General features: G+C 40.9%; 1 protein-coding gene across 30 annotated transcripts in view; it reads right to left on the bottom strand.

Annotated features, from left to right (window-relative positions):
• Window positions 1-24,276, bottom strand: part of EPB41L2 (erythrocyte membrane protein band 4.1 like 2) — a 229,663-nt gene that overhangs the window by 76,703 nt on the left and 128,684 nt on the right. For all 30 annotated transcript variants that reach the window (XR_005782730.1, XR_005782729.1, XR_005782728.1 and 27 more), the window contains one exon: window positions 10,933-11,037. Coding sequence is in view for 27 of the 30 variants with exons in the window: in XM_040449193.1 (XP_040305127.1) it covers window positions 10,933-11,037 (105 nt within the window). In the remaining 3 variants the exon portion in view is untranslated. The remainder of the gene's footprint in view (window positions 1-10,932; window positions 11,038-24,276) is intronic.

Raw genomic sequence — 24,276 nt, 5'->3', positions numbered from 1 at the left:
TTTTTTTTTTAATTTTTTTTTTTCAACGTTTATTTATTTTTGGGACAGAGAGAGACAGAGCATGAACGGGGGAGGGGCAGAGAGAGAGGGAGACACAGAATTGGAAACAGGCTCCAGGCTCTGAGCCATCAGCCCAGAGCCCGATGCGGGGCTCGAACTCACGGACCGCGAGATCGTGACCTGGCTGAAGTCGGACGCTTAACCGACTGCGCCACCCAGGCGCCCACATTTTTCTTTTAATACTGATTTATTTACTTTGAGAGAGAGCACGAGCAGGGGAGGGGCAGAGAAAGAGGGAGAAAAAGAATCCCAAGCAGGCTCCATGCTGCCAGCACAGAGCCCGATGTAGAGCTCAAACTCTCAAACCACGAGATCATCACCTGAGCCAAAACCAAGAGTCAGACACTTTATCAACTGAGCCACCTAACCGCCCCCGAGTGAAAAGTCTTTTCTAGACATTTTCAATACCTGTTACCAGAAAAAGGGTTAAATAAAGATGAGTTTCAATTCTCCTCTAACAACAAAAACATCTAGGAAAATATAAAACCCTGATTAAGAATTATTATATTTAGATTCATAGGATGCTGGTGTTAAGAAAATCCTCAGAGACTATATGGTCCAAAAGTCCTTGTATAACGGGAATGGCTCAACTCCTGCCTAAATGACTATGGTTGTTGGCACACTTCTCAAATGTGAGCCACTGGCTTTTGCTACATTCCAAACTTCTACCGTCCTGTCACCTCAAAAGGATATTTGATCTCCTAGATCAGCACTTCTCAAACCTTAAAAGGTTTTCCTGAATCACCTGAAGATCTAGTCAAACTGCAGACTACAATTCGGCAAGTTCTACAGTATGGACCTGGAATTTTCCTTTTTAACAATCTTCCAGGTAGTGCCAGTGCTGGGGGCACCCTTGGAGTAGTATAGCCCTAGATTTCTTTCAATGTCTCTTCCTAAAAGTCAGATGCACAGAGACATTTTTCAAGTCTGTCAACTGGCTTAACAGGTAGATGCCCAGCCTTCACTGGCTAAATATTCTATTTTTATTTCTATTTTATAAACATTCTACAGCCTCCTGTAGAAAGCCCTAGCAGATGGTGGCTTCCATGTGCCTACATGTAAGTATTTCTTTCTCTACCTCATCACACTAAACAGCTGTATCAAATAATGCCAAGACCTACAGTCGTCATTCCACCAAGGTGCTAACCACTTTCACCCGACAAAGAGGAACAGCCAGGCCCATCAACCAGCAGCAGCCCACAAGCAGTCCAAGGGTGTGGTCGTCTGGGCCGCAGGCCACTGAGCACCACAGACCTAGATAATGACCCAGGATACTGTCACAAAATCTGTCTCCGAGTCCCTTCCCCCCCAAAAAAAGCCATCCATCTCGCCTAATACCCTTTCAGGCTGGATGCGAAGATCACAGAAGTTTTTTTCCAAATGCTTAGCTGTGCCTTCCTCACTTTTGGTGGTTGTCAACTTGGCCAGGTGAGAGAAGTTAAATTCATCCGACCCTGCATTACCAAATGTTAAAAGCATAAGCTTACCTAAGATCTTCACTTTTCTCTTAGGAATTTATAGTGCTGAAGCAGGTCCCCTTTATTATACCTCTGCCTAAATGAGGTCTAATAGAACACTGCCCTAATGCTGGCATTAGCAGGAAAGTTCCAGGCTTTCTACATTAGAGCAAAATGTTCACTACGCACCTGGGAGAATGTGATTCAACTCTTGTCTGTGGTACGAGAACGTACAACTGGACTGAATACAGAATTTTATTAAAGAATAGTTTATAGGGGCGCCTGGGTGGCGCAGTCGGTTAAGCGTCCGACTTCAGCCAGGTCACGATCTCGCGGTCCGTGAGTTCGAGCCCCGCGTCAGGCTCTGGGCTGATGGCTCAGAGCCTGGAACCTGTTTCCAATTCTGTGTCTCCCTCTCTCTCTGCCCCTCCCCCGTTCATGCTCTGTCTCTCTCTGTCCCAAAAATAAAATAAATAAACGTTGAAAAAAAATTTTTTAAAAGAATAGTTTATATATGACAAACAGCGTATTTGAGTTTTTAGTTCTGTTTTCCGGAGGGAAATGGACAGGCTATCAGACAGACACTTTAATCAATTTTCATAAAGTTAGCTGTGGATATCAACTACACTTCTAACAAGCTCCTCTTTCAATATGGCTTGAAGCAAAATAACAATCCCTGGGCTAGATGCCAAACTCTATTAACATCAAAAATTCAAGACAATGTTTTTCTCTTTAAAGAGGGTCCAAAACCCTTAATGATGGTTCCAGTTAGACATGAATACAAGAACTATATGGACTTGAAATTCCATACATAAACGAGTAATATGTTGCTTGATTCCACAAATTTTTAATGGCATTTTCCATAGTAAAGTTTACATAAAACTTCAAGAGACATTAAAAAGTTCTAACAGTAATAATGATAGATTTTCATACTTAGAGTAAATTGAAAAGCTTCCAACTCAAGATCTCAACCACGAGAAAGTACTACACTAAAATCAAAGGAGAGTTTAGATTTTTTCTCCATGGAAAATTTTTATACAAATAACCATAGCTTTACCTCGCCTTCAGTTTATAATATGTTGAAATAAGTGATTGAAACTTCTATAAATAGAGATAATATTTAGCTTGAAAAAGCCAGCAGCTTAAATTCCTGTACGCCATAGTATCCTATTGTTGAAACTACGTGGGTTTCAAACACAATAGGACTGATTAAGCCAAGCTGATACAATGGTAATAACATTCTTCGGGGAAAAAATTAGGACACCATTCAAGTCTATATTAGAAAAATAAGAGTCCTTTTGCCTAGATGTCTTGAGGACTGGGTTTTGTCTACGTGAGAATGAATAAAAAATATAAAAGTCATGAAAGCAAATCAGATTATACATGAATAATTAGGTATACTGCCAATTACATGTAAGCGTTAAATTTTCTGAGAGGTTAGAAATTTCAGAAAGCACAGCCAGTTGTTTATTCTTCTTATGTTCTTTGGTTAAAGCCTAGATAGAAGTGTGTGCCTAATTATTATATGGGCATTTTCATCCCCACTTCATAAGAGAAACTGCAAAGGAAAATAAGGAATTAAGAGATATAGAACCCCTCCAAACTTAACCTTATACTAATATTCTCTGCCTCAATGACCTGAGACTCTCCTCAACTCCAGCCATACCTTCTCATCCTGAACACTAGGTCTTCTCATCACACAGTGTCCTCCACCCTCATTAGATTTCATCATCCCATTCTCAGATACAACCCTTTCCTCTCCTGCTAAGTTTTCTACCCATTAATTCTCACAGTACCTAATCTTCAGCTTCCTTGGACTTTCATCCTTTGGCCCCCAGCCATCTTCTCCCAACCTACTAGCCCATTTCAGCCTCAGTTATGTTCCTTCCTGGGTCTCTGGTGAATAAGCAGCTGGATTACCATCTCAGCAGCATCTCTAGTTTTCTAGATCTTCTGTCCCTCTTACCATCACCATTGTGAACACACCCAACTGGGAACCGCTATGATACTCCAGTTCTCCACTATTAGACCCAGGGTGCAGGTGGCAATTAGAGAAAAACACCGATGTATTCTGTTGCCATCACAATTGTATGATCTCCAATTTCGGCTGGACTGTCAACAGCAATCCACATACTTGCCCTTAGTAGTCTGCCTCTCTGGGTCCCCAGTGCTACCCCCTAGTCACTCTTAGCAGACGATTTCACCCTCTATTTCTCAGAGCTTTGAGGCTGCACTTCGCTTAACTAAGATTAACTTACAGATACACCACTCCTGGTCTTCCTTCTTGCAGACTCAGGGGATGAGGCTGCCCTCTTGATTCAAAGCTTATCCTCTTTCTCTTCTCCACTTCAGGAGTTTCCATCATCCTTCCTTTTCCTCTCGCTCCAACCGCACCCTCTCCTTGGACATTCCCACAGCCAAAGTCGAAGTTCTTTCCATCCAAGCAAATCAGTCAACCCCCAAAATCCTTAGTAAACACTCTGTGCTGTCATACATAATAGCCACCAGTCATAAGAGGCTACTTAAATTTAAATTTGTACAACTGAATAAAATTCCACTTCACTTCTTCTGTCACACCAGCCATATTTCAAGGGATCAATAGCCATCTGTGGCTAGTGGCTGCCATATTAGATAGAGCAGGTCTAGAACATCTCATCGTCATGAAAAGTTCTATTGGACTGTGCTGGTCTATATCCTGTTGTATCATTCTCCCATCTGTCCTCTTCAAAGCCAGCCTTCCTTAAACACTAGTTTATGCTCACTCTCACATTCTTTACTGTTAACTTTCCTCAGCCCTCACCCACTCCCTGATCCCTAATCATCATCTAGCCAACAACCTACATGCACTTCCAACTTAGAAAAATGAAAATGAGATTTCCTCTCTGCTTCCAACCCCAAACTTCTGCTCCTCCTCCAAAGTCCCCATGTAAGAGTCTCCAACCAGCTCCCCAGCTACCCAAGCCCCAAATGTGGAACTTAACCCCAACCCCCCCCCCATTGCCTTTATGCCACCGAGATGAGGAGTCACAAAGTCCTACAGACATTACCTACTCAGTACCTCTGCCCTTCGTCTTCACTCCTAATGTCATTGCCCTAGTTTCCACCATCCCTGGACTAGATGATGGACCTTCTTCTGCCTCCAGTCTCAGTCACCTATGATCTCCGTTCACAACACGAACAAGTTATTCTTTCTGAAATGCAAATCTGACCATGTCACTTTCTTTATAAAAACCCTTCACATCAGAATATCTAGATTCCTTAGCACAAGATACAAGGCTTTCCAAAAAATGTTCTTTGCCTAGCTTTCCCATGATCGCCAACACTCTCCACAAAGCCACCCCAAATTAACCCATGATGTAAGTTAAAACACTGCTTGCTGAGAAAACACAGCTTCAAGACAAGTACCCAACTTTTCTTAAGCAAGTTCCACACCAGGCATGGGAGCCCAACACAGGGCTCAAACTTACCACCCTGAGATCAAGACCTAAGCGGAGATAAAGAGTTGGACACTTAACCGACTGAGCCACCCAGGAGCCCTCCCAACAACTCCTTGTAACTTGCCAATCACTCACAGGTCCCTCCTATACAGAGACTCTGAAACTGCCACATCCCCCAGCCCTGTCAAGCAACTTGAAATTGCTCCCACACACCATCCTCATTCATGCTGGAGAGATTACTTTTCTTCTGTGCAGGATGTCCCTTACCTGTCCACATTCAGAGTATTTGTCACAATTCTCATTTTCTATAATAGAATGTTAATATTAAAGGACTAATATCATTTCTAAAGTTTATAGATTTGCCCTTACACAACAATTTAAAATTTTCATATCACAGGCCCTTGTTGGGTAATAAAACTTAAAAGTGTCCTCTATCTAGTTACTAATAAATGTCCAGCTGGTATTTAGGACAGGGTATGTTAAGTTGGGTCATGGAACTGAGATTACTAGAAGTGTATCTACTTGGGTAATATTAGCCTGACTGCTATGGTCAGAAGGTTTGTGTCCCCCTAAAATTCCTATGTTGAAATCCTAGTGTCCAATGTGATGGTACTAAGAGGTGGGCTCTGGGGGTAATTGGGTCATGAGAGTGGAACCCACATATTGGGATTAGCACCCTTACAAAAGAGGCTCCAGAGAATTCCCTCATCCTTTCCACCATGTAAGGACGCATCAAGAAGGCATGGTTTATGAACCAGGAAGCAGATCCTTACCAGATACTAAATCTGCTGAGGCCCTGATCTTGAACTTCCAACCCTCCAGAAATGTGAAAAATTCCTGTTTTGATAAGCCACCCAGTGTCTGACAGTTTGTGATAGCAGCCCAAATGGACTAAGACACTGACCAAAAAGTTAATCTATTTTCTGTCCCAAAGTACGTGAGGGACAGGACGTATCCCATCTACTTAACACAGCACAAGACATCCTGCAATATCCCATTTATAAACAGTGATAGCACCATTTTTAATCAGGGTAGAGGGAGCCTAAATGGTGGGGGGGAGGGGGGAGGGGGTACATGTGGGTACATGTGTGTAGTGAACAGTACATAAGACTGGACAGGAGAAAAATGAAATTCTTAGTTGGAAATTCATCTCCCAGGTGATTCTGCCAAGAAGGGAAAAGTTCCTTTAAGGAAGCACTGCCAAGGAATCTCACAGAATCACTATCAGTAAGTTGGGTCACCCTTAAATTTATTGACACCATTATAGAAACATCAACTGGAGAATTCACACTGGGAACGTAGTCCACAGTATCCTTCAACAACCCATATATGAAGTCTTGCAGGATGTCTTTTAGAATTGCGTAAGATGAAAAATCCCTCCAAGGCAAGATGATATTCTTCCATTTTTCCAGTCATGATAGCTATAAAATAGCATACTCATTTTTATGCCTTGACAGAGAGTTAAAAATTGTTGCATTTTCTATTTTTTTTCCTTCCTAGTTTACCCAGTTTTGAACCATACTGTTAATATTCATTGGCTAGGTGACCTTGGGTGAATTATTTAACTTCTCTATGCCTTGTCTTTCTGTATTTACAAAGTGTGGTTCATAATACCAACCTTTTGGGGTTGTTCTCAAAACTACAGGAGACAACACTTGTAAAGTGCTCGAACACAGCCTGGTGCATTGTGAGAATCCCAGAATGATTAGCTATTAATAGTCACGTCTATTTTATTCGGAACATGTTTTATGATAAAAGCCACCTTGGATTCTTTTAAAAATGAAGTTATAAATAAGTATGCTTAACTACGAGCCTCAATATGAATATGATATTTCCATCCAGAAATAAAACTGCCCCACTGCACACTTTATTATTGAGATGGATTCCACCTGGAATGCCTGCTCCAAGCTAGCAGCCATTCTTCAAGGCATATATTAACTTACTTGTTCTTCTAAAAGCTGTTATCTGACCTAAAGTCAACACGATACTCGTGATACGCCCTGCCATCCCACAATGGGCCCTCCCCAACTCACTACATGGCACTTCCATCCATCCAAGAATCCAGACCCTCTTATTAGTGTTGGGTCATCCCTCACACCCAGTCAGCTGATTGATTCTACCTCTTTCCTCAATCGGTCTTCAATCATTTACTTGTCGTTCTCAACCACAATTTCACCTGAGGCCACTTCCTGTTTTGGGTGAGCAGTGCCGTCATGCCCCTCTCCTCCCTGTCCCTCTCACAGCCCAAGCCCACCCACTTTATGTCTCTCCTTAAACAGCATTCTCTCTCCTAGCCATCTCAGCGTCAATATGCTCTCCTATAGAGCAGTAATCAAATTTTAGTAACTGTTTAACTCAGTTTTTCACGGTCTCCTCAACTGGAACGTAAGTGGGGACATCGTGAAGGCAGGGTCTTTGTCTTAACTGTTTACTGCTAGATTCACAGGAGTACCACTGCTTTGCACACAGGTAATTTTTTTTTTAACCTAAAGTTTACCATCTTAACCATTTTTTAGTATACAGTTGAGCAATGCTATACAACAGATTCTGAAATACTTTCATTTTATAAAACTGAAACTCTATTCCCATTGAATGATTGCTCCCCATTTTCCCTGTGCCCCAGTCCCTGGCAACACCATTCTACTTTTTGTTTCCATGAACTTGATTATGGATACTTCACTTAAGTGGAATCACAGTGCTTGTCCTTTCGTGACTGGTTTATTTCACTTAATATAATGTCCTCTAGCTTCCTCCTGTGACAGGATTTCCTTCTTTAAGGCTCAATAATATTCCATTCACCACATTTTGTATGGACAACGTTTTGTTTATCCAATTCATTCACTGATGAACACTGGATTGCTTCCACCTCTTGGCTGTTGTGAGTAATGTCACAATGAACATGCGTGTGCAAATATCTCTTCAAGATGCTACTTTCAATACTTTTGGATATACACCCAGAAGTGGGATTGCTAGATGATATAATTTCTAATATTTTGAGTAACCTCTGTACTATTTTCCATTATAGCTGCACCATTTTACATTCCCACCACCAGTGCTCAAGGATTCCAATTTTTTCATATCCTCACTAACTCGTCTTTTGTTTTCTTGCTGGTGGCCACGCTAATGGGCGTGAGATGGCACAAAGTCACTATTTAATAGATATTTGTTAATGTCTAGATAGACGGAGGCCACAAAGATAAAAAAGTATGGTCTCTGCCCTCAAGAAGTTCCTAGAGTAACAGTAAGAAAGACTGATATAAATAAGGTTTGTGCTGAATGTCTAGATAACAGATGGAAGAAACATCAACTCCCCTTGAGTTGGGAGCTGGAGGGATGGTGGTAGTAAATGGTCAAGGAAACTCTCATAGGGCAGGATACTTAAATGTTAAGTAGGCACTCAGATACAAAAAAGAATGGGAAGGGCATTCCAAAGGTAAAGAATAATATGTTCAAGCAGATATAGTATGGACCAACAAGGCTCCTGTTAGGAGAGAAATCTGGTGTGGACTGAATCCAGACCGTATGTGAGAGGTTACTGGAAAATGAAACGAAAGTGGAGCCTTGTAAGCCATACTAAGAGGATTAGGTTGTATCCAGTAAATGGTGTTACGCCAGGGAGAGCCAAGATCCAATGTGCACTTCAGAGAACTCAATCTAGCAGCAGTGTGAAGGAAGCATCGCCATAGGGGCCTGGGGCCAGGCAGTTAATCCACACAGGAGGCTAACAAAATGGTCAAAGCAAGAGAGGACAGGGACCTAAACCAAAGCAAAACTGTGGACAGAGAGAACCAAGAGAAGGATGTTAGTGGGTAGAAAAGACAGAGCTTTTTGACTGATAAGCAATGGAAGGAGGTGGAAGGAGGTGGAAGGAATCTCTACCTAACTCTTCAGGGAACAGATGAAGTTTAAGGGGCAGATGCCAGCTTGCTTGGAGACAATGGACTGCAGTGCAGTGTCCAGTAGGCAGCTAAATAGGAGTCGAAGATTCAGGTCAAAGATATGGATTAGACACACATATTGGAAGTTGTAAAAATAAAAACTAGTGAATCCTAGCTAAATACCACTCTTTCTTATGTAAATCTAGTGTTGCAGACATACCAGATGTCTTTATGTAGCATATCCTGTTTCTACTAACAGAACGTGTTTTTCTGCATATTTTACAACATGCTAAATGGTTTCCCTTTTTCCACACGGCTTAAATGCTTTTATGAATCTCCCCATATGTAGTCTCAGAAAAAGTGGATAATGATAGCCAATTCCCATCACTTTCTCTTTTATAGCTTTGCGGACCAGCAGAAGGCCCATGGTTGGAAATATTATCAAGACCACTTTTAATTTCAAGTCTAAAAAGAGCAACTAGTTTATTTAGTTGAATATCTAATTTGTTATTACTTCTGAAAAAAGTATTCTAAACAGAATTCTAGTAAGAATACTCACATACTATTCTGTAGGCAGGCATCCAATTTAATAGTCTTTGGCTTAAATGTGGAATTAAACCAATTAGGTATCAAGACTTTAAAAACTAAGCCAACTGAGAAACTTTAATTTATAGATAATTATCACCCTTAGTACCCTGTATTTCATTACCAGGACATAAAACAATGACAGCATGTGGGCAAATAACTTCACAGCCTATGTTCATCTACTATGTTGTGTTCTATTGACTGTGACGTAAAATGTCAGATGCTGGAAAGTACCTCCTTTGACTGTGACCAAACGCTCCGGGCATCCTCAGACAGAATGATCACAGTTAGTCTGTCCACAGGCACAATCTAACAGACTTGAGAGGGCTTCGCTCTAGGGTGCCAGAGGACCAAACCTTTACTCTTCACTCCTACACTCAAGTATCTTCTCTACCATTAGTCAAAGTGAAGTAGAGAAGGAACAGTCCTTTCTTGACAATGAGGAAAGTGCTAGAGACTGAATGTTTGTCCTCCCCTCCCCCACTCATACCTTGAAACCTAATCCCCAATGTGATAGTATTTGGAGGTGGGGCCTTTAGGAGGTGATGAGATCATGAAGGTGGAACCCTCATGGATGGGAGTAGCATCCTTATAAAAGAGGCTCAGAGAGCTGCCTGTCCCTTCTGCCATGTGAGGTTACAGAAGGCACTACCTTTATGAACCAAGAAGTGGGCCGTCACCAGACACAGAACCTGCTGGTATCTTGATCGTGGACTGCCCAGCCTTCTGGTGTTGTTTCTCAACCACTCACTCTATGGTACTTTGTTAGAAATGCCTAAATTGACTAAGACAGAAGGCTGCAGGTTAATTCTGGTTAATTGCCAGAATGAATTAATCTCTCTCTCTTTAATTCACATATGAAACTGAAAAGTCCTGACGGTCCCTGGAATTGGCATTAAGCATTTAAAGGATTCTGATGCTCCTGCTTAGTGTCTTGGGAAACTCTTGGAGCACAGCAATCTCAACACACTTGATGTCAGGCAGATTTGCACTGGGTCCTGGCAGCTCATATCTACCCAACCTGTGTCCAGATGGGCACCACCTCCTTTTTTGCCCTCAGTAATCCAAAACAGGGCAAGGAACACATTCACTCCACATGGCCACCACAGTCTGTACAGCAAGGCAAACGCTCTCTCCCCAGCCTCCAGGTAAGTACGTTCCTTCTAAGATGCTTCCTTCCCTGTTTTAGGCGTGCTTAACTCTCAGCATACAGGTGAATTCAAGAGCTAAAAATTCAACATAAAACACTTTAAATCAGTTCTTTTAGTCTCTAATAATTAACACAGGATGAGACATCCCATTCTGTCTGCTTATAGTATTAGTGGAAAAGCATATACACTCAAACAGTGGCAAAAAGTTATAGGTGATTCTCTCTATACAAGGTTTTAGTATTTAGCAAATTTCTACAATATAAAATGTGTCAAAATATTAAAGCTAAAATTTTATACCACTTGAGGAAAAAAATACAGTATTTTCCTAAGAAGAAACAAACAAACTTGAAATCATTTCACTTACTTTCTGTTCAGGGCTTTCCTGAAATAAAAGTCCAAAATAGTCCTTTTCCAAGAGATTGAGATGTTCGCACACTTTGTCAAATAACACTTGTCCCTTCGCACATTTCTGAGGGAAAAGAAATGACATCTTTACTTTTCAAGCACTAAAGATTCCATGAGTACTACAAATAAAGGACTTCACATCAGATAATATTATTTAGCATAATATATTTGTTTTCTAATCTCTTATAATACAAGAGTGATTAATAACCTTTTCACTTTAGAATCCTTCCTCCTCCCTACACAAGGCATACATTCTAAAATGAAAGCGTGATCAAATGCTTTACTTGCTACTCTATGAAAATATAAAACAGAATCAAAAAGTAAGATGCTAGGAGTTCACTTATTTTTATAATAGTACAAAAACAGAGACACCTGGGTGGCTTAGTTGATTAAGCATCCAACTTGGGCTCAGGTCATGATCTCGCAGTTTATGTGTTTGAGCCCTGTGTCAGGCTCTCTGTCAGCTCAGAGCCTGAAGCCTGTTTTGGATTCTGTGTCTCCCTCTCTCTCTCCCTCTGCCCCTCTCCCACTTGTGCTCTCTCTCTAAAATAAGTAAACTTAAAAAATAAAGTAGTACAAACTGCCTCCCTCAAAATTCCTCAAGGTGGCTTATATTATATTTGTGAAATATACTCCCCCAGGAAAATCATTTAGCCCTATTCTTCAGTGGATCCTAACATGATTTATCCCATCAGTACTTAGGCTTTTTTGTTCCACAATTTGTAGAATAGAAAAAAAAAATTATTTTTCAATTCAAGCTATGCTTTTTCTCAAGAATGACAGGACATTTTTCAGAACAATATTTTAAGATACAAGGGAATGGAACTAGGAGAATAAAATCAGTGGTCTCTAAGGGTGTATTTTGTCTTAAGTAGTTTGATGTATTTTGTTTAAGAAGCTGCTATCCAGAGATGTAAAAGCCTTGGACAGGCACTGAAGAAAAACTCATAGTCTAATCAATCAATGGCAAAACAAAGTGGTGACTCATTTCCAATGAAAACGCAGACCCCTGGGAACACTCAAACTGCGAGGTCAGGTCACACACATCCCTCCATCCCCTGCATAGACAGAAGCTGGCCCCTGGACTACAAGTGAAAACTGAACACGCCCTCAGACTTTTTCATTCTCAAGATGAATGTCCTAATGCCATCAAAATAGATACTTATTAGTTAATCCACTATGTGGAAAACTGAGGTATCCCACACATTTATCTTTAAAAATGGAATAAGAGGGGCACCCAGATGGCTCAGTTTGTTAAGCGTCCAACTCTTGATTTTGGCTTAGATCATGACCTCACAGTTCATCAGATCAAGCCCCACACTGGGCTCTGTGATCACAGCAGAGCTTGGGATTCTCTCTCTCCCTCTCTCCCCAAATAAATAAACGTTTAAAAACAGAACAAAAATGGAATACAAGACATTTTAATTTCAAATGAGTACAACTCTGATAAGGAGTTTCAAAAGACGGTCTTCAGAAACTCAATGCAAGGGTCTGTTTTTCTCTCCTCTAACCTTTCTTCCTTCTCTTTGTGGGAGCAGAGGTGGAAAACTCATGCCTGAGAGACATGCAAAGGAGGATCTGGAACTTTCATTATTAAATGTTTTATAGTAATGTTTCTTTTAAAAAGAGGGGAGTAGAGCTAAGATGGCAGAGATATAAGGGGACAAGGATTTTCCTTGTCCCTCAAACACAGCTGTAATCAGATCACTTGAGACATCCAGGAAGTCAATCTGTGCAGTGGCAGAACGATCTCCACAGGTGGAGTGAGACCGCTTGGTGGGACAGAGGTGCATGTATGTGAAAACTGGGGGAGATAAATTGGCATGGGTATGGAGGGTAGGGAACTCCTTCTGTGGAGAGACTAAAGAGAAAGAGAAAGAGAGAGGGGCTGTGAAATTGCAGTATCCAGTTAGCACAAGAGGCAAACCTCTCCAGACCACAGACTGGGGGACGAGAAATACGGTGAGTGCCAGTTTCTATTTTGCAAACAGCCTTAGGAGCTGAAACTCGGAGCTTTCTAAAGTGCACAACTTTCTCCAGACTGAAGCCAGAGCCCTGTGCACGCACCTGGGGGCAGAAGGAGCCAACCCTGGGGCGCAGTAGGATCTCAGGGGCACCCTCAGAGAGAACAGTCCCTTTCCTCAAGCACTGTGGGAAGAAGGTTGATTGCCTCCCCCAGGGACAAAAGACTTTGCAGGCCCGAGCCAAAGGCCTTTATCAGCAGGGCAGAGTGGCGCTACCCCAGAGCAGGCTCTGTGAGGTGCAGGGCCCTTGAAGACACTGGGTTTTGAATCCCAGCTGAGTGCGTGGGAGAGAGCAGAGTAGGGCAAGTCAACCTATTCTGTGAGGGCTGCCTGAACAGCGTGGTTTGAGACACCTGGTCTGGGGAGCAGAGATTGGGGGGGGGTAGTCATTTTTCTCCCCATCACCAAAGGTGGGGCTTCAGGGACCAACACGGCAGTCCCCCCGTGGAAGCGAGACCCGCTTATACCAAACCTGCCCTTCCGTGCCTGGTAACTGCACATCTACCCAAGTAAGATTGACACTGACGGTACCAGACCGCCTCTCCTCCACCAGCACAGCCACAGCCCCAGGGACCAATAGCTGTGTTTTTTTTTTTAATTTTTCTTTGTCTTTTTGTTTCTACCCTCCTCTTTTTCTCTTTTGGAACCAGGCTCATAATTTTGGATTTGTTTTTGGTGAATTATATATACTAATACTAAATATACATACGTGTGTGTGTGTGCGTGCGCGCGTGTGTGTGTGTACATTTGTTCAATCAGGCATTTTTCATTCTTTTTACACCTTTTCTATCCTTTATTTTCCTTTCTCTTTCTCTGGATTTAGCATTATAGTGTTTTTGATTCTCTGTTTGGTCTTCTGACCCCCACCCCCCCCCTTTCATTTTTCTCTTTTTAGGGGATCAGGATTCCCCTTACCTTTTTCTTTTTTTTCTTTTTTATTTTTTTTTATTTATTTTTTCAACGTTTTTTATTTATTTTTGGGACAGAGAGAGACAGAGCATGAACAGGGGAGGGGCAGAGAGAGAGGGAGACACAGAATCGGAAACAGGCTCCAGGCTCCGAGCCATCAGCCCAGAGCCCGACGCGGACCTCGAACTCACAGACCGCGAGATCGTGACCTGGCTGAAGTCGGACACTTAACCGACTGCGCCACCCAGGCGCCCCTCCCCTTACCTTTTTCTTTTTCCAGGGTGTCTTCAATGAACAAATCAAAGCACACCTGTTTGAAAGTCCAAACACTCCACCACTACAGGCGAGCAGTTTTCCAGAGGACTGACCAGTGGGACTGAGCAGCCAAAACGCAACAACAGGGTGCACACAACATACACCAAAAACACTTCCCGAAGTGCCAGGCCCTGAACGGTGTATGACGCCTTTTTAATGTAATAGTGCTCGCAGGTGCGGGACACAGAACAAGCTATTAAAACACGCAAAAGACAGAAACTTAGCCAAGCTGACAAAATAGAAGAACACAATACAAAATCAAGACTTCTGAAAGCAGTTAGGGACAAACAGGCCTTAACCTACAAGGGTAGACACATAAGGGTGGTAGCAGACCTGTCCACCGACACTTGGCAGGCCAGAAGGGAGTGGCAGGAAACATTCAATGTGCTGAATAGGAAAAATCTGCAGCCAAGACTCCTTTATCCAGCAAGGCGGTCATTCAGAATAGGAGAGATAAAGGCTTTCCCAGACAAACAAAAACTAAGGAGTTCATGACCACTAAATCAGCCCTTCAAGAGATCCTAAGGGAGACTCTGTGAGTGGAAAGCAGTAAAAAAATAAAAATAAAATAAAATGAATACATAGAATTATACTAAATAGCAGAGGAAAGAAGGTGAAAGCAACACAGATTATTTCAACACAGCAAGCACTGTACCTTCATTGTATCACTACAGATTCAGGAAAGTACTAAGGACATTTAAAATACGTATGTGTGTCTATGTCTGTATATTCAAAATACATACTAATAGAGTATACTAAGGAAGAGTATTGAACTCTGGATTCCAAATGCCAAAGTTTTACATTCATTTCCATTACTAACAAATTATGTGACCAGGGACAAGATACTTCACTTCTTTTTTTTTTTTTTTTTTTTTTTTAATTTTTTTTTTCAACGTTTATTTATTTTTGGGACAGAGAGAGACAGAGCATGAACGGGGGAGGGGCAGAGAGAGAGGGAGACACAGAATTGGAAACAGGCTCCAGGCCCTGAGCCATCAGCCCAGAGCCTGACGCGGGGCTCGAACTCACGGACCGCGAGATCGTGACCTGGCTGAAGTCGGACGCTTAACCGACTGCGCCACCCAGGCGCCCCAAGATACTTCACTTCTATTTGCCTTACTTTGCACATCTGTGAAACAAGGGAATAAAATCTACCACAGACTGGAGTACCAAAAACTGTAATACAGAGAGCTTAGAACAGTATATGTGGCACATAGTGCTTCATCAATATTGGCTCCTATTGTTATAAGCTGGAGAGTTTTGTAACATGAAAAGTGATTAGTTTCACTTACATGGGATTTGGGTTAAGCTTTTAAAATGAAAGCTTCTCAATTTCATTATTTGATCTACATGCAATTATTAACCTATATAATTAAAACTTTGAGTTCGGAGGTATTTTACAGTAACTTTATGAGGAGAAGGGAAGGCAAAGCAGACAGCTGGCTTTCTTAAATGTGCAGTGAAATCATGGTCCAGGAGGAGATATGGTTGCAAATAACAGCAATGAATATTTTAAAGGTAATAAATAAGATAGAATTCACTTTCTCTGACGTGAACTTCAACAACATTGTTCACTTCTGAATCTGTAGTGAGTAGAAAATGGCCCATCATAATAGGTGGTCATAAGATACTTCTTGAATCAACTGGAAAAACATTATGGTGTACTATATGTAACATACTTATTTTAATGAGGTGATATTTAACCTACTCAGGCTCCCAGTGACTGACCATAGCTACAATTTCAGCACCCACTTTGAAATTAGGAGCTTTCCTGATCAGAGATAACAAAGCAAGCAAACTACTATAGCTCCTGCCACATCTATCTACTTGAACATCATCCTCTATGCATTTCTAATAAAGGACTCACAAAAGACATTTTATTTACTATAAAGCAGAAATTATCTTATTTAGAAAGATGCCAAAAAACTCACAAAGCGCTAATATAAGTTGTCCTTTAACCAGATAAAATTTCCCAAACTTACCATTTCTACAAAACATCTGGCTATATGTGACAACTACTTTCAAATGAGCAAACTACTAAAACCGTTAGACATCATAAAGAAATGTAACAGAAACAAAAGGAGATTCATACTATTTGATAGGATGAATGCTATTGATATTGACAAATGCTATTTGAAAGCAGGGTCAAAAGAATATTTAAGACAACTAATGTCTATGAATACATACCTCTGTTCAAAGAGGAAACCTATTCCAACACTGGCTTAAAGTGCATTTTTATTAATAAATCATACTTTCTCACTGGTTTCCATTTCAAAAATAGAAACGTGCTCTCATGGACAGAATTACCCTAGAAGATTAAGAGCAAAAACATCCACAAAGCTCACCACCACAATTTGGCATCAGTGTGCTGGGCAGCATGGGGCGGGGAATGAGGGGCATCCACACAGGGGCTGGAGTCAGACCTAGTCCCTCCCTCATCAACACCTTGTAGGCACTTTACTATTACTAGACAAGTGAGACAATAGGCAAACCAGATAGTCTCCTTAACTGTAAAAGGAAGTCATAGGTATCCCACAGCTCACTGTGAGGGTCAAGTTAACCCAATGAGACAGTACACATCAAAGTGCCAAACCAAGTGCCTTCCTCCATCAGCTGAATCCTGTCACAAACTGTTCTTTCACTAGCCCACATCTAACAAACATCAGAGTATCTTCTAGATGCTCAGATTGCTTCTCTGCTATGCTCTCCTTCCCTTCTCTAGGAAACAGATTTTAAATGCTTGATTAGATCTTAACTGCATACACGTATTACTTAAGATTCCATTCAGCATCTCCACCCTTAACGAACTCAACATCTGGCTGGAAAAGCAAGAATGTAAAAATATCGTGAGACACGTACTAAAAGATGCATGTGCAAAGTGGTATGGAAACACCAAGAACAGATGAGTAACAGGGTCTGAGAAATACCACAGCTTTACCAAGACTCTAGCATCTGAAATGAATCTAAAGGAAAAGATTTCTTTCAAGGCAGAGAAACAGCATATTCGGAAGAACTTAATTTCCCCTTTGGATGTTTATAGAGTCTGATGCGGCCAGTTTCTATTCAAGTGACACTGGAGACTATAGGAAGATGAAAAAAGTAACCCATCCATAAGAGACAAGCCATGCAGTTTGCCTGCCAGTTATACAGTCCCACTCGCACACGACTGCAAGAGCTTGCCAGGCTAAAAGGCTCAACATATTCTGATCCAGCATCTAATACGTATTAGTTCCTATGTTAAGACATCATGACAACAATGATAAATAAGACATAGATGGTCTTGGGAACTTTACAGTCAAATGACAGAAAAAAATAAAAAAAGAAATCCCCCAAGGGAAAACCAAGTCCTGTGAATCTATGCCTTTAGAGATAACTAGCTCCCTGGTCCAGAGGACATAGCCGATGGCCCTGGAGATAGCTTCATCCAATAAACAGCTCTACTCAAAGACAATTTCTTACTCTGGGCATAAAGGTTAACCAAGTACAATCGCATCTTCCCTCGGGAGTTTAAATACAAGATGCACGCGCATGCATGTACGCAGTTCTCCAGCAGAGTGGTATCAACACTGAGGTGAAGATAGTGAGAAGGCAATCAGCAGAAGCTAAGGGTATCAGGAGGTAGACCTCTAGTTGCCAAGCATGTTCCATTGGTCTCACTAGTCCCATGAGATGTCCCATGTATACACCCACATCCACCAGAAGGGGAGTGAGAATAGGATAAGGAAAATTCTGCTTAATGTACATAACTACTAGGCATGCAGCTTCCTATTTGCATGTAAGATACCCTGGGAAGTTCTATGGTGAAAAAAACCTGTTTCCCATCATTCAACTTGATGTTCCCCAAAATTATTTGGCTAAATAAAGCACAGTCATATTTTAATACAACACTTACTAACTTCCTCCATATCAGAATTACTGTTCTCCAGACCATTTATCTCAAGAAATGCGGGAAAAAAAGATTACCATGATCTGGCCCTCAAGCAGATTTTGGAGAATGGCATTAAAAATTTTTATTACTATTAGTATGATTTATTAAACTTAAAAAAAAAAGTTCACCCATTACCTTGTTGATTCAAAAATGCCAAAAAAAGAGAATTTGGTTTAAACTGGTTCAGAGTTGGATGCATCTAGCTGTCTGGCTGAAGCAAATGATTATTCCCAGATATTTAAAAAAAAAAAAAAAATCCCAACAAATATAATCAAAAAATCAAAACACATACAAAGAAACCAATCACTATTATTATTAGATGCAATATCAAAATCAGATCTTCAGGGGCGCCTGGGTGGCGCAGTCGGTTAAGCGTCCGACTTCAGCCAGGTCACGATCTCACGGTCCGTGAGTTCGAGCCCTGCGTCGGGCTCTGGGCTGATGGCTCAGAGCCTGGAGCCTGTTTCCGATTCTGTGTCTCCCTCTCTCTCTGCCCCTCCCCCGTTCATGCTCTGTCTCTCTCTGTCCCAAAAATAAACATTGAAAAAAAAAATTTTTTTTTAAATAAAATAAAATAAAAAATCAGATCTTCATATACTGTAGATAATGGAATCATCAGGTACAGAACACAAAATAAGTATGTTTTACATGTTTAAAGAAATATTATAAAATATAAACTATCAAAAAGCAGATTCTGAAAAGAACCAAACAGAATACCTAGAAATAAAACCTGTAACAATAGATTATAATCCAAATGGGCAGATTTTGGCATGGTTAAAGAGAAAACCAGTGAACCTCAAGATGGATGTGAAAAACGTAACCAGAATGGAACAAAGAAAGATGGCAAATATGAAAGAATTTCAGACATGGAAGACAGAATGAGGAGGTCTACATGTATTTCATCAGAATTCTAACTGAAGGGGCATGAAGGGGCAACTGACTGGCTCACAGCGGAGCACGTAGCCCTTGATCTCAGGGTTGTGAGTTCAAGCCACATGCTGGGTACAGAGATTACTTAAAAATAAAATCTATAAAAAAAAAATTCTAATTGAAACCAATACGGAGAATAAGAGGCAATAGGCATCTTGCCTATGTAAAAGATGTAATAGTTGATTAGTGCTAAAACTCTCAAATTAAAACTCCACGGATCTCAAGCCACATAAAATGAAATCCATTACTCTATAATCACGTTATTCCATTATTTTATTATTCTGATTCATTAACATTCAAAAGGTTTTGACATTCTTTTTTAAAAATAATAAATATAGTAAAGCCACCACGACAAGAGGGAAAGAAACAGGAGCTAAGGAATAAGGATTGATTGTAAGAAAACTAACAGAAAACCCAGAGAAGTTACTCTTAAGAAACCTACAACGGATCCGCTTGTGGAAGCTAATTCAAAAAGGCAAACAAAATACACGCTTCTTCTCCCATTAAGAAACTATATCAGACTATCTCATGTTGAATACTACATATTCAGGGTTCCACGTGGTTATGCTTTATGGGCAATCAAACTTGCCCATAGCGGTATGACCCAGTGGCTCACAACTTCTCTTTGCCTTCACACTGATCACTTTGTGTCACACTCCACAAATAATGCTCACGATTCAGGGGAAAGGAACCAAGACACAATTCATAACGGTAACACGGAAAGACGTGGGGTGGTATGCCAGTTGAAACTGTTCCTTCTCCCCTCCAGATTCCAGTGTGTACTGTCTCTTTCGTTAGAATCACTGATTCTCAACTGTATTGAGGAAAAATACTGCAGTAAAATGCCAGTGACCTGGATTTGAACAACAGCCCCACTTCTTAAGAGCTAGGTAACCCGAGGCAAGTTATTTAACTTTGCTATGCCTCAGTTTCCTCTCTTTCAAATACAAATACTTCTGGGGGGTCTGGGTGGCTCTTTCGGTTAAGCGCTCGACACTTGATTTCAGCTGAGGTCACAATGTGAGAGTCCTGAAATTGAGCCCTGTGCCAGGCTATGTGCTGAATGCTGAACCTGCTTACGATTCTCTCTCTCCCTCTGCCTCTGCCCCTACCCGGCTCGACCCCTCATTCTCTCCCCAAAATAAAACAAAATTAAATAAATAAAAATCAAATATAACCACTTGCTGTATAATAGTGATAATTAAATGAGGTGTATTTAAAATGCTTAATAAAATATTTGGCACTTTATATGGATTCATTCAAAGGCAGCTGAAATCACAGGACCTTTCTGAGCTGCCCTAAAACTAATTGATGTTAAATATGATTAAAGAGCTTTCACACTTATTTCATCCAGTCTCATTTCACAAATGAGAAAACTAAGGTTGCAGAGTTTAACCTATTTAACTTTTCAGTCTGATTTCCTGAATTTCTTTTGAAGAACACAATTCCTACTTGTGATATCCATAAACATTAGCACTCAGTATCATCCAGGAAGGCAACTTCCTCCTATTATCATTGTTTTGACTTTTTTATAAACAACTTGAATTCTATTTCATGAAAGGACTACAAGTATACATTTGTTAACCAAGCAGAAAATACAGACATTTTGTTTTACTATGTGCACTTAAAATACCAGTACAAGTACCTGTCATAGCACTTTGGGGGTATTGCCCCAGATAACGAGGACCGTGGACTTGTCAAGACATACTCTCAAATTTCTTTCCTTTTTTTTTTTTTTATTAATGTTTTTGAGACAGAGAGAGAGCATGAGCAGGGGAGGGGCAGAGAGAGAAGGGAGACACAGCATCCGAAGCAGGCTCCAGGCTCTGAGCTGTCAGCACAGAGCCCGATGCAGGGTTCGAACTCACAGACTGTGAGATCATGACCTCTCAGCTGAAGTCGGACGCTTAACCGACTGAGCCACCCAGGTGCCCCTCAAATTTCTTTTTTAACCTGATTTATTTCCAACTGTTGAAACACTACCTCTAGAAAAATCTCCAAATTCTCTTTCCCCATAAAATCTAATCTCCCGATAGTTACCTTTCTCCTTCAAGCACTTTGTTACACATCTACGGTACTTATTCTTATATTCTACTCCTTTTGATATTAGGAGACTGAATTCTTTAAGCAAAAGTATGTCTTACTTTAACATCTTCTAGGGCAGCATTTCATTGAGTAACTAGCTCACTAGTAGGTCAAAATATATCCATTGGATGGAATGGCTTCGTGCCATGATGCCAGCCAAAAAGTTGGCCGAGCGGAGTCTAGAATTCAAGCCTCTGGCTAGCAGTCTTATGCAATCTCCTGGATCTAGCTCATGGAATACCACCCATAGATATTCAAGGAGCTAAACCAAACACACACTGCCAACTACATTCTGGGAGAAGAACAGCCACAGACCTACATTTCATTTTCACAATTCTACATTGTACTTAAACTCTTCGTTAGTAATTAGAGCATTTCCAAATACTTCTCGGGAACCAGAGAAATGACAAAAGCAGAAGTCAATCTGCCTCTCTTTCTCTTAAGAGCAGGCCATGCCCCACCTTTATGCAGAAGGAGGCAGGGGGGTTTTATAGACCCTTTACATTACTTCACAAAGACATCAGTTTCACCGTTACTTCCTCTTGCTAAGCGAAAGCATGCCTTTGCTTTGTATCCCTTCTACCACTAGAATCTTTACAGACTACAAACTGTGTCGATTGCTACTCTATTAGCACCGAGTTAATTAAACCACTAAAACCATAAAACTTGCCAACCACACTCCAAAAAAATCTTACTTTCTATATTAAATGCCAATAAGCTTTACAATCTCTTTTTCCCTGTCTGCCTCTCCCTAACCCCACTTACAGCACAGACCAGAAATATAAAATCACTGGGCTGAAAAATTAAACAAAAAAAAAGTCCTTTTGTCTACCTTCCAGGTATCAGATTTTTTTTTTCCATATTTAAAAGACTACATAATATATTAGAGAGCTCCAAAAGGGGGAGGGGGGGCGGGAAAGACATTTTAGATGGGTTTAAAATATGTTAGTCAAGGACTGAATTTAAAAAAAAGAAAAAGAAAAAGAAAAGAAAGGCAATCTACAGCAGACCCAGCTGAAGAAAGACAGACTGGAATCTGAGAAGCTGAGCAAAGTCCCCCGTGCCTGTCTGTTATTTGTGGCATTCACTATTGAGGCCAAAACATGACATTTCTGGAGGCCTCTCAACTTAGAGGAATTTGTGCAACTGCTTACCCGGCAGATTGCAGTGGATGCCAACACCACTGGCGTTTTATAAAGCACCATCACGGTCTCCGTGTAGGCCCCTCCACACTGTAGTTATTGTGTGCCGAGGACAGAGTGCTGGGAAGTGCACAATGCAATGCATACATTACACCCCTCGAACCATGTATTTTGCACTAGCTCTAAACGACACTATGCAAATATAAAAGGCCAAGGAAAGAAAGGTATGCAAAGAGCAAACACAACAACAGATACATTGTCAGGCCATGGAGGAAATCAAAGAAAACCATACAGAAGAGTAAAGAGAGAGTCTCATATAGTCTAAGGCCATCATTTACCAGATCGTTCTTTTCCTACCAATCTGGGTGAGCTGTCAATACACCTCTGTCCCAAAGTTCACTGAAACCCCAACAAAAAGGGGTGCCTGGGTGGCTCAGTCGGTTAAGCGGTTAAGCATCCCACTTCGGCTGGGGTCATGATCTCTCGGTTCATGAGTTCAGGCCCCGCGTTGGGCCCTGTGCTGACAGCTCAGAGCCTGGAGCCTGCTTCCCATTCTCTGTCTCCCTCTCTCTCTGCCCCTCCCCCCTCATGCTGTCTTTCTCTCAAAAATAAAAACATAAAAAAATTAAAAAAAAAACAAAAAGGAAGACACTATATCCAATTATTGTGTGTGTGTTGAAAATTTAATTCCAGAAATAAATGAGCCATTGATAATAAAGATTTTTAAGTTTCCCTGATTAATAAGAATTAAATTTGAAAACATTTTTCCAACTACTTAAAAAGACATGCATATTATAGAAAAAATATATATACAGCTATACATAAAGTGAGTACAAATATGCACATACATGTATAGATACACACATATGTATCTTTCTTACTCTGAGTAGTTGAAAAGTTTGAAAAACTTTTTCATTAATGATCAGGTAAACTGTGTATATGTACATCCACAAAGAAACAAACATACATTATCAAGATTATTAGCGTGTAGGTTTCTTATAAATCACCATAAGTAAAAGAAATTTTTCTTATATAGTATTCAAGACTAGGCTACAAAACGGAAGGGGTGGGGGGGAAACCTCACAGGTCATTATAAGATTTCTATTTCTTTTCCATTACACAGGATTCACGGGGTTAGGATTGATTGCTGAGCAATTCTGCATGTTGTGGACATGAACAACATAAAATAATGTAGTTTTAGGTGTTAGAAATAAAAATGCTACTAAAACAAAAACACACATGAGACCAGAACAGACTGCACAATACCTCCCGGTAACTAAATCCTGCAATAATTTTAAATTTTTTTTTCAACGTTTATTTATTTTTGGGACAGAGAGAGACAGAGCATGAACGGGGGAGGGGCAGAGAGAGAGGGAGACACAGAATCGGAAACAGGCTCCAGGCTCTGAGCCATCAGCCCAGAGCCCGACGCAGGGCTCGAACTCACAGACCGCGAGATCGTGACCTGGCTGAAGTCGGAAGCTTAACCGACTGCGCCACCCAGGCGCCCCAATCCTGCAATAATTTTAAAGGAAACCCTAGCAAAGCTGGAAGCATAGAGGCTCACCTTTAATGCAAATCATATGCACCCCTTAATGAACTCCTCAAGGACAGAGGAATGTGCCTTTCATACACACCGAAAGACCCTGTTTCACGAACACAATGCTTCTAGGTCCATACAAGTCTAAATGCAGTATTTGGACAGAATGTTTCTCTAACCCAGTGTGCCGACTCTTGAAATGTTTCGGAATTCTTAACTGGGCACACAATTTATCTCATAAGCAACCAGGTAAGTTTAGATTACAAATGACACAGAAAAGTAGGTTTCATTTCTATGCTCTGGGGACCACAGCAAAAACAACAAAATCCTGCTACTAATATTATAAACTAACCAACACAGCACACTGTCAACCACCAACCTGAGTCTATGGACATGGCCCTTCTTCCTCCCAAAGCAAATCAATGCTTAA

The sequence above is a fragment of the Herpailurus yagouaroundi genome, unplaced genomic scaffold (genome assembly GCF_014898765.1).
Source record: "Herpailurus yagouaroundi ecotype Mexico unplaced genomic scaffold, PumYag 198, whole genome shotgun sequence".
NCBI lineage: Eukaryota > Metazoa > Chordata > Mammalia > Carnivora > Felidae > Herpailurus > Herpailurus yagouaroundi.
Note: the sequence above shows the minus strand (reverse complement) of the source record. Positions and strands in the feature narration are given on the sequence as shown.